The following is a 10,576-nucleotide window of genomic DNA, read 5'->3' on the forward strand; positions in this document are numbered from 1 at the left end:
GCGCAGGGCTGCGGAGCCCGCGCTGCTTCTCCCGTCCGAGCGCAAAGCGGGACTCCGGGGCGGCACCCTCCCACACCTCGCTCGCCCCGGGAGGCAAGCCGGGCGTACCGCTGGGGAAACCGAGGCCCGGCGGAGGGCCCGAGCGCGCGTCGTCGGCCCTCGCTGGCTTCTCTTGCCAGTCCCGGGTCACGGGTCACGTGCGGGGAAGTGGCCGCAGGCCCCTCCTGTGCGACCCAGGAATGGGGGGCGAAGACCAGCTCGGCGTCTTCTCGACGCTCCGGGCTCCCTTCTGCGGCGGTGTCCGGCTCTGGGCTGTGACGGCCGCGGCCGTCGTGTCTGCTCTTGCGCCTGCCACTCCTTCCCCAGCTTTCCTTTCCACTCCCGCGCCCCAGGGCTGTACAGTTTTGCCCCGGGGCAGCCAGCTCTGTACTTGATAAAACTTTGAGTTGCCCGCGGCTGAGATCCAGGAAACGGCGGGGGAATTTCACAGCTGCGGAGTTCGTCCTTTCCCATTTTCCCGTACCTTTGCCTTCTTGCGATGTCCCTAACCCTGGGGCACTGACCGCGGACAGTGGACCATTTCCAGGAGCACTGGGGAAGCTCCGGAAGGGTATTGGGGTGACCTCCGGGATCCGCGTCGGGAAAGAGGGGGCATTGCAGCTGAGGCCGGAGAGTCCCCTGGGGGTCACCTCCAGGCTGCCGTAGTGTTCATGCCAGGGACCGGGCATTCATGTCTCCAAGGGCATTCAGTCTGTCTGGTGCCACCGCACCTGCGGTGGTATGTCACCCCCCTTCTCCCATGTCAGACTACGCAGTGGACCTGGCTGCTCCATTCAGCTTTTGTGTGCCTGGGGCCCCGGCCTCCAGGGAGAGGTAGGCAAGTGTCGGCTGGGACATGGGCTCCAAGTTACTGACCATGTGATGCTGCCCAGACCCCTGGAGGGGCAGGCTCCTCCCTGCCCGCCCCCAGGAGATGCCAGGGGCTGCTGTGAGTGTGTGGGGAGAGCACTGGCCAGTGGCCGCACAGAGCAGGCAGTGCAGGGCGAGGATTCTGCTGCCTGCCCTCGGTGAACTCACTTCCTCGCAGGGCAGCCAGCCGCAGGTGGCCTTTGGAGAGAGCACGTGTTGTTTTGGGTGGAACGTTCGGGAGGTTGTTCGCACAGGATGTTTCAGAGGACCCAGTAGACGACACTTTCAGGCTCTGCCCAACCACCACCCTGGGAAGGGGCGGAAACTGTTTCCAGCTGTCTCTCTGGGATGACCCAGCATTTGGGGTGTCCTGACTTGTGTCCCGACAAGGAGCCCCTGGCCTGGGCGCTGGTGGGCGGGCACGGACCCCAGCTCTGCTCAGCCCAGCGACCCCGCACACCCTCGCACACGCCTCTTTTCTGTTGCCCAGGTGGTTCTTCCACTTGGAGAGTCTCACGTGACCCCTGCCACCGGGCTGGAGCGAGGCTGGCCCCACACGAGTTACGATGCTCAGTGTCAGGCTAGGCCAGCTAGCCATGCCCATGAGAGCCACGCCCGGGTGCAAGGCCCCTGTAGAGCGGTGTGGGCAATGTGTCTGTGCCCATGAGAACGGTGTCCAGTGGGCACCACCTGGCCCTGGTGTCCACTGGGGGCTCACCGGCACCAGGTAAGTGCCCACTAGAGAGCAGCCTGGCCCCAAGGCTGATGGGCACCAGCAGGCAGAGCCAAGGACTCAGAGAGGCTAATCTGCCAGCGGTGGGGGCCTCTCCCTGGGAACCAACAGGCAGGGGGAGCCTGCAGAGCGTGTGGGGCCCTCGCTGTTTGTTCCCGGCCCGTGCTGCTGTGACCGCCTCCCCTCTGTCCCAGACTGGCCACCGCCCATGCCATTTCCTTCTGTGCTGCTGGGGGCCGCGGGCCTCATGCTTCCGGGCAGCCGGAGCCGCTGGACCTGTCCTGTCAGGGCCGCCACGGTGGGCGGGGAGGGGTTACTTCTCTGTTCCCCACCCCTTTCTGCCCAGGCCAGGTTTCCCGATAGGAGAAGCCCCCTGTGAATGCTGATGACCCAGTGTCTGCGCCTCTCCCTGCTGGGGGACCCCTTCACCACGGCCGGCATCACCAGTGTGGACGTGAGCAGGGCTTTCAGGCCGCTGCCCTGGAGATCGGGCTCCCATACCTCCCCACCCACCCAGGTCACTCAAGCTGGCCTAGCCCCCTAGAGGGGGTGTTAGTGTCAGGAGACTGAGGGGTGCTTCAGAGCTCAAAGTGGACCCGGCTCGGGGCTGCGGCTCTCCCCGCTCCCTACACACTCCAGGAGCACGTGACACCGGAGAACAAATGGCCATGCTGGTGAGGACAGCCTTGCTGAGCTGCTGGCCTCTGTCCAGCACAGGACCACCCCACCTCAGGCAGGCGGCCCTGGCTGCTCACCCAGAATGCTGCACACCTGCCGGAGGCTGGCAGTGGACTTTCCAAAGGAGAAGGCTGTGACCGTGGCCACGACCTGGATCCTTAGGCCTCTTGGAGAGGAGACTGCCCGTGTCCTCAGCTCGTCCCCTCCCGCACAGAGTGGGTGTAGAAGGCAACTCGGAGAAGGGGCTCAGGCCAGCAGAGCAGAAGGAGGACAGCTGTGTCTTGTCTCGTCCCCTCCTGGTGCCACCCTGAGACCAGCCCCTCTACCACCTACAGATGAGGGTCTGCCCAGTGTCCCACAGTGGGGAGTCCACCATTGTCCCCTCTCCCCACTTACCTCAGAACCACTGTCAGCCTCCTGTCCTCTAAGCCCCAGAAGAATGCTTCCTTCTACGAGAAGTCTTCCCTGATTGACCCCTCTCGAGAACACCAGAGTCTGGAGAAGTTGGGCCATAATCCACGGTGGCCATGGCCCAGTGGCCCTCTATAGGAGTGGCTGCGAGGTCTTCTCTGGGGTGCCCCCCAGAGGGCTGGGACGAGCTAGAGCCCCCAGAGGGTCTGAAGCTGCCCCACGTGACAGGGGCAGGCATACCGAGGAAGATGAGCCACGCTCCTCGGCTTCGAGGGGAGCGGAGGCCAAGGTCAGTGCTGCGCGAGCAAAGCCTCCCTCCTGCCCCTGCCGTTGGGCCGGCGTCCTGTGGCACCGTGTCCTCATTCCCACTCTGTCCGCGCGCCAGATGAACACCTGTGGGGACACCGACCGAGGGAGGTGCATTCCGAGCAGTCCTTCCTGACCTGTGGGCTGTGACTGACCTAAATGAGAGGTCCCTAAGTGGCCAGGAAGAGGCATGGAGACCGCGGCTGTACTGGCCGGTCCCGCTGGGGCCCCAAAAGCCTTTCCCACCCTGCCTCCCCTCGCCAGCCACTGCAGAAGGTTCTCTCCCTCCCTGGCCAGAGCCTCCGGCCACCCCACCCACCACGTCGCCACTGCACATCACTGCTCTAAGCCACCCGAAGGCTCTCCACCTGGGGCCCCCGAATGGACAGGCCGAAACTACTGCCTGTGTGCAGTGAGGGGCTGCCTGGCAGCCGAGCGACCGCTGGCCTGAGGTTGGGGCGTCTGCCAAAGGGTCCCCTGGAGTCAGCAGCCGGCTGAGGTGGAACCCAGCCCAGGGGCAGCACGGGCTGAGCACCGCAGGGAGGAGTGGGCCCGAGAGGCAGCCTCCAGCACCCTGCGGGCCCCGGTCGCCCCCCTACGCCCACCCCCGCCCAGGCCTAACTGCACCCTAGAATAATGCCGTGGGTGGGGCGGGTTCTGGGGCAACAGGGTGAAGTTCCACAGTGCAGAGGGTGGGCAGCGAGCCATCAGCCACCACCTGCCCGAGGCTCCCAGACCCCCGCCACACCGCTGTCGGGCCCCGCAGAATCGGCAGCCTCTTCCCGAGGCCCCGGTGCCAGCCATAAGGCCCCTCCCGCCGCACTGCTGCGCATCCCCCACGGTGCCCAGGCTCCCGGCTGCTCATCACTCAGCCAGGCGGTCCCCATGGGCGAGCGTCCCTGGCCCACTCGGTCACGGAGCGCTTGTGAGCTGCTGGCAGAGGGTGGCCTGGCCTATGACCTGTGGCCTCCCTACAGGGCTGTGACACCCAGGCGAAGACACAGCATGGCCACCTGCAGAGCCACAGGGCCCGGATCCACCAGCAAATGGACAAGGTTCTACGGATGCGGGCGGGGGCCGAGAACCTCTACAGGTGAGCAGTGTCGCCGTCCCTGCAGGTGACCGTGACCAGTGCAGGCTCTCAAGAGGCAGGGCTGGGTCTGGGGCAGCCATGCCCCTCAGCCCTGTGGGCCTCACTGGGAGGAGCAGCTCAGGGCCAGCCAGATTCTGTACTGGGCTGGAGCAGAGCTGGAGGGGTGTTCATGCCGGCGTGCAATGTGGGGCCCCCCGATACGCCTGTGGTGACCGGGGGCTTCTCAGAAGCCACTGCTTAGCTTGAGCTGTGGCAGGTGACCAATATCCTGAGGTTGGGGACCAGGGAAAGGGTCCCTCAGACTGAAGAGGCCCCTCTCCCTTGGAGCGCACGAGCTGCGCACGCTCAGACCTTCACAGGCCTCCCAGAGCCTGCTCGCTGGGTGACGACCTGCACCACGGCCCGTGAGTGCAGTGCCAGCCGGGGCTCCAGGGCGGCCCCTCCTTTTCCTTAGCAACCTGTCTTCGCTGTCCACCCCATCCCCGCCCCCAGCCTGGCCTTCCTAGGGACCCACAGCCCCTCCAGCTGGCACCCAGATGGAGGCACAGAGGGTCTGACCCCACCATTCCAGGGGAGTTGGTTTGGGGTGTCTGCGAAGGGCACAGCCTGCATCCTCGGGGAGGGAGGGGTGCTGGAGGGCCCGAGTCAAGGTGTGCACACACGAATGGGAATCTGCATGAACCTCGGAGACTTGGGGGAAAGGGCAGTCATCTCACGGGCCCTGGACCCCACTACTGGCCCCTGGGGCTGGGCCCGTCAGCAGGGGCCTCTGGGAGTGGGCTCTGGAGCACAGGCTGGACAGGGCTGCCGCATGGCCCAGGGCCGTGTGGCCCACCTGCCCAGCCGGGGCTTCACCTCAGCCTGGCTTCCCCAGAGCCACCAGCAACGCGCGGGTCAGGGAGACGGTGGCCCTGGAGCTGAGCTACGTCAACTCCAGCCTGCAGCTGCTGAAGGAGGAGCTGGAGGGGCTCAGCTGCAGCGTGGACGCGGATGGGGCCGGGAGGTGAGCACGTGCCGGGGGCTCGTGTGTGCGTGTGCGAGGACGCAGGCTGGCCTGGGGGTGCGTGTGCACGCGTGTGTGCATGCCGGAGGGTGCCGCTGAGGACCACAGGTGTGTGGGCGTGCGAGAATGCGTTTCAGTCGGGAAGAGGTGTGTCACATGTCGCAGGAGCAGCAGGGGGTAGACTCCATGGCCATGGGGCACAGCAGGGTCCAGCCTTAGTCTGCACTTGCTGCTTCTGGCTCTAGTGACGGTATCACTGTCCCCATGATCCCCCTGGGGCTGAAGGAGACCAAGGAGCTGGACTGGTCCACGGCCCTGAAGGTGAGTGCTGGCCTGTGCGCCCTTCCCTGAGCTCTGGTCTGGGGACGCCCTGCGCTGGGGTCTGGAGAGACCCTGGAGGCTTCTTGGGGGCGGCTGTCTGTTTGAACAGAGGAGGAAACTGAGGCCGAGTGCGGAATCTGACTGGGGGGTGCCCAGCCTTCCCAGCCGGGGGGAATTCTGCGTGGGTGGGCTTTGGAGAAGAGTCCCCTCGGGTGGGTGTGGCAGAGCTGGCCGCCGGGTCCCTGACTCTCTGAGGGTCCCACTGGCCGGGGGCTGCCCCCTCCAGTCAGAGCCTAGGCTGTGAAAGCCCGCCGGTTCCCAGGGTCCTCGGGGCTGGCTTGCCACTGTCCCACAGGCCCGGAGGAGAGGCCTCGGTGTCCTGCCCCGCGGGGGTTGATGAGGGAATTCTAGCAGAAACAGCACCCCATCTCTGCTCCCACATGTGCGCTGGTGGGGATTCCCGAGGGCCAGAGGTGGGGACCCACATCAGCCCTTCTCCAGGGGCCAGGGCCTCCCCCACTGTGGGCTGGAGACCAGGGAAGGCCAGCGCCTGCTCCCCCGACCCCAATCAGGAGCTGATCTCCGGGCACTTCGGAGAGGACAGCACCTCCTATGAGGCGGAAATCAGGGAGCTGGCGGACCTGCGGCAGGTGGGTGGCCCGCCCTAGACCGGCCACGTGCAGTTCACAAATGAGGCTCCGTCAGTAACGGAAAGTGGAGCTTCGTGCAGCCGTTCACACCACAGGAGTCCCCGCCCCGGGGCAGCTCCGAGGACAGTCGGGAGATGGGACGCTGTGGGCACACGTGCGCACCCACACACCCAGGCCCACAGACGGCCGTGCCTGCAGGCCGCTGCCAGCCCTTTGGGAGTGGCTGCTCCGTGCCTCTCCCCTCCCCAGGGACCCTGCCTAGTTCTCTCACCCCAGCACTGCACCCCCTTGTTCCCTCCTCAGCCTCCCGGGGTGGCACGCATGGCCCGCGGCAGCCCAGGGTGACCCAGGTGCTCCCGTGGGGCTGCAATGTCCGAGGGGGTCCCAGGGCGGTGTGTGTTGCGGGGTGAGCCAGATGGTGGGGCCCAGCTGGTCCTGCCCGCAGGCCATGCGGACACCCAGCCGGAGCGAGGCAGGCCTGGAGCTGCTGGCAGCCTACTACAACCAGCTGTGCCTCCTGGACGCGCGCTTTGTCCCCCCCGGCCGGAGCCTGGGGCTGCTCTTCCACTGGTAGGGGTTGGGACGTGTGGGGTGCCCTGGGGCCCAGCCGGCCTCCCCTGCCTGCGCCCCATTTCTGAGACTTGCAGCTTGTTGCCATGGGACCCCGCCCAGCCTGAGCCACTCCTGCAGGTACGACTCGCTCACGGGGGTCCCGGCCCAGCAGCGGGCCCTGGCCTTTGAGAAGGGCAGTGTGCTTTTCAACATTGGAGCTCTCCATACCCAGATCGGGGCTCGTCAGGACCGCTCCTGCCCCAAGGGCGCCAGCCGGGCTGCGGAGGCCTTTCAGAGGGCTGCTGGTGAGGGCAGTGCAGACCCCAGACCCACGGCCACAGGCAGGCTGCGTGTGTCTGCCCGTTCCAGGCACCCGCTGTTCTCAGGGACGGAGCAGGGGGTTGGGAGGAGGGTGGGGCTAGGCCCGCAGGCCCTGCTGGGGAGCAGTGGTGCCACCTGAGCCAGGGCTGGGTGTAGGGCAGCCCTGCTGTGCCTACCTGGAGCACCCCCTTTGCAGGAGCCTTCAGCCTCCTGAGGGAGAAGTTCTCCCACGCCCCAAGCCCTGACATGAGCCCCGCCTCGCTCTCCATGCTGGAGCAGCTCATGACCGCCCAGGCTCAGGAGTGTGTCTTCGAGGGCCTCTCATTGCCGGCCCCCGCGGTCCCCCACGACTGCCTGGCCCAGCTGCACCTAGCTCAGGAGGCCGCCCAGGTGAGGACAGAGGGCCCCTGTCCCAGGGGAGCCCTGGATAAGCACCTTGAGCCCTTGTCTGGGCCTGGCCAAGCTGTGCTGGTTTAGTGGCCCAGGGACCTCGATTGGGCCCCAGGCAGGGGACCGGGGGGAGGGGGCAGAACCCACAACAGAGGACCCAGTGTCCTGGCTATATGCTGTGGCTGTGTCTCCTATTGGTTTCCAAAGCTGGCTGTTGTCCTGGCCCCTGTGGGGCCGGTCAGGGCCCAGAGTCCTCCGTCCCTGCCTCGGGGGCAGCACGATCAGCAGGGCACAGACCCTGAGTGGGGCTCAGTCTGGGACTTGTGGCAGGGCTGCTGGGACTGCGTCTGGGGCCAGGCCCCAGGGCAGAGAGAGTTCGAGGCTGAGGCTGCTGGGTGGGGCCTGGCTGGGCTCATGCTGGAGTCCCCAGGAGGGCCCCACTGCCACATGTACCGGCAGGTGGCAGCCGAGTACGAGCTGGTGCATAGGACCATGGCCCAGCCACCTGTCCGCGAATACGTGCCCTTCACCTGGACCACGCTGGTGCACGTCAAGGCCAAGTCCTTCCACGCCCTGGCCCACTACCACGCGGCTGTGGCCCTCTGCGGCGGCCCCTGTGAGTGCCCTGCCCCTCGGGCCGTGTGCCTGCGGAGGCCCTGGCGCGGGGCTCACAGCTTTCTCCCACCCCCAGCGGCCCCGCCGGAGCTCCTGGCTCTGCAGCAGGTCTTCCGCGGGCCCCCGGCCCCGTCACTGCCGCAGGAGCCAGAGGAGCGCAGGAAGCTGGGTGAGGCGCTGGGCTGACTGTCCCTCCCACGGGGCAGTGGTGGGGTAGCCATCCGCCTGCTGGACGCCCCCACCTGCCGGGCAACACCCGGAGCAGGGGCACACGTCGTGGGAGGCTTTTGCCCGGCCCGACCGTCCACACCTGGCAGCTCCTCCTGGGCCTGCCAGTGGACCGCAGGACGAACCCAGAAGCCCTCACCTGCCCCCATCTCGTGACGTGTGGGGGTGGGGGGCCGGGGGGCTGCGCGTGACGAGCGCGTGACGGCTGTCCTGTGCAGGAAAGGCCCACCTGAGGCGGGCCATCCTGGGCCAGGAGGAGGCGCTGCGGCTGCACGCCGTGTGCCGCACACTGCGCAGGGTAGACCTGCTCCAGGCCGTGCTGGCCCAGGCGCTGCGGCGCTCGCTGGCCAAGTACTCGGAGCTGGACCTCGAGGACGACTTCTTCGAGGCCACCGAGGCCCCCGACATTCAGCGTGAGCAGCCAGGCCCATCGGGGTGGGTGCGTCCTGGACAGGGGGAGGCCGTGGGCCGAGACCCCTGCAGCTGTGGGTACAGACGCAGCGCCCACAACCCACTGGGCCGAGGGCCCCAAAGACGGAGCAGGGCGCATGGAGGTGACCCCCCCACCCCCACTTCCTGCCCTGTGGGCCAGCCCCTCGGCACCGCCACACTTCCTCCTCCCAGTGGAGGTGGCCAGGCGCCACTGTCCAGGGCGGGCCAGTGCCGCCCACTCTGCTGCGGCCAAGCCGCATCCCACGGGGCCCCAGGCCTCCGGGGGCCGCGAGTCCCCGGCTTAGCCCTGCCTTCCCTTCACCCTTTCAGCTAAGACACGCCAGAGGCCGGAGGTCAGGGTCCCCAGCTTGTCCCAGGGGAAGGCGGCTGACATCTTCCACCGGCTGGTGAGCACCCTTCCCAGGTGGCTTAGGCCAGGTGGCTCCGTCCCGTGATTTCACTGCCCTGGGCGAGGCCCCCAGACAGGCCCATGACAAAGGCCGGGCACCCCACTGCTTTCTGTCCCAGGATGTAGACGTTGGAGTGCGGGTGTTATAGGCCGGGGCTTCTGCCACAGAGCAGCCCAGCTTCTGACCTCCGACGGCCCCCAGGGGCCCCTGTCCGTGTTCACAGCCAAAAACCGCTGGCGGCTGGTGGGGCCCGTCCACGTGACCCGAGGGGAGAGTGGCTTTGGCTTCACGCTGCGGGGAGACTCACCCGTCCTCATCGCTGCCGTCGTCCCGGGGGGCCACGCTGCAGTAAGGACCCCTGTCCCGTCCCCCAGGGCCAAGCCTGTGCTGAGCTGACATGGCCTAGCATGAAGGGGAAGGGAGGGACTGTGGCCAGAGGCAGGGTGGGGTCTGCGAGGGTCTCCAGAGCATCCCGTGTCCCTGCAGGCCGCCGGCCTGCAGGAGGGCGACTACATCGTGTCTGTGAACGGGCGGCCCTGCAGGTGGTGGAAGCATGCCGAGGTGGTGGCCCAGCTGAAGGGTGCAGGCGACGAGGGCGTGAGCCTGCAGGTGGTGACGCTGCTGCCCAGCACTGAGCCACCCAGCACAGTGAGCCCCAGGGTCGCTGGGGGGTGGTCCCCAGCCCCCAGTCCTCCCCCAGCCCTGGTCCTCCAGACCCCAGACATCCCCGGATGCTGCGAGGGCCTTGGAAAGAGGAGGCTGGCGCTCGGCGGCCCTCCGCAGGGTGGCCTGGACAGGAGTGACCTATGCTGCAGCCTCCACCCCTCACGTAACCCACAACATGCCCCTGACACCTCCCCGTCACACTCACCAGGCTGGCCGCGCATGGGCCAGGCCAGGGTGCTGACCCCTCCGCCTCTCTGACCTGGCTGCAGGGGGATCGCCGGCCAGCCCTGCGGGGACTTCTGAGAAGCCAGAAGGAGTGTGGCTGGGAGACTCCGGCGCCGGCACAAGCCAGCCCCAGGCCTCTGCTTGGCTGGAGCTGCAAGGCCAAGAGGGGCAAGACCGTGGGGAGGCCGCCCCCAGCCTCCCAGCCCTGAGCTGCAGCACCCGCACCCTCTGGGCGCCTGGCAAGGCCGTGAGGGGCGGGCTCCCTGCATACCTGGCCCCCGCGCAGGCTCCAGCTGGTGTCTTCCCCACCCCAGAGGACCCTCAGGCCAGTTTGCCGCTCAGTCCAATGCCCAGGTGCCCATTAAAGACAGTGTCAGATGAGGAGCGTCTGAGCCCAGTGCAGAGGCCGGCACTCTGCCACACAGGAAGTGCCACTGTCACCCTGGACGCTGAGCCCCAGGGGCCGGGAAGCTGCAGAGGAGGGCAGCTTCCCAGGCAGGGTGGGAGTGCCCAGACGCTTGTCCTGGGCCCTGAAGGAGCCGACTGGAGAGCTGGGGCTCTACGGGGTGGTGTCCGTGGTCCAGACTCACACCCCCTGCAGTAGGCTCCAGAGGTCCCTCAGCCGGCCTGTCT

The 10,576-nt window shown here is 67.4% G+C and overlaps 1 protein-coding gene across 1 annotated transcript; it reads left to right on the top strand.

Annotated features, from left to right (window-relative positions):
- Positions 1–1,572: 1,572 nt before the first annotated feature.
- RHPN1 (rhophilin Rho GTPase binding protein 1) lies at positions 1,573–10,324 on the top strand. The gene is made up of 19 exons (XM_015590212.1): positions 1,573–1,636; positions 1,837–1,940; positions 2,037–2,096; positions 2,750–2,813; positions 2,906–3,020; positions 3,999–4,130; positions 5,005–5,133; positions 5,379–5,454; positions 6,027–6,104; positions 6,550–6,674; positions 6,795–6,961; positions 7,174–7,367; positions 7,827–7,983; positions 8,059–8,151; positions 8,429–8,623; positions 8,973–9,049; positions 9,254–9,400; positions 9,539–9,700; positions 9,988–10,324. The coding sequence occupies exons 1-19, from the start codon at positions 1,573–1,575 to the stop codon at positions 10,150–10,152; spliced, it is 2,304 nt and encodes a 767-aa protein (XP_015445698.1). The 3' UTR covers positions 10,153–10,324.
- Positions 10,325–10,576: the final 252 nt, after the last annotated feature.

This window comes from Pteropus alecto, unplaced genomic scaffold (genome assembly GCF_000325575.1).
Source record: "Pteropus alecto unplaced genomic scaffold, ASM32557v1 scaffold105, whole genome shotgun sequence".
In the NCBI taxonomy this organism is placed as follows: domain Eukaryota; kingdom Metazoa; phylum Chordata; class Mammalia; order Chiroptera; family Pteropodidae; genus Pteropus; species Pteropus alecto.

Bases quoted from the DNA above. Each gene is read 5' to 3' on its own strand.
- RHPN1 (XM_015590212.1), top strand. From the start codon at position 1,573: ATGAGAACGGTGTCCAGTGGGCACCACCTGGCCCTGGTGTCCACTGGG. The intron at 2,097-2,749 runs GTGAGCAGGGCT...CTGTCCTCTAAG, and splicing joins CCGGCATCACCAGTGTGGAC to CCCCAGAAGAATGCTTCCTT. The intron at 2,814-2,905 runs GTCTGGAGAAGT...GGTGCCCCCCAG, and splicing joins CCCCTCTCGAGAACACCAGA to AGGGCTGGGACGAGCTAGAG.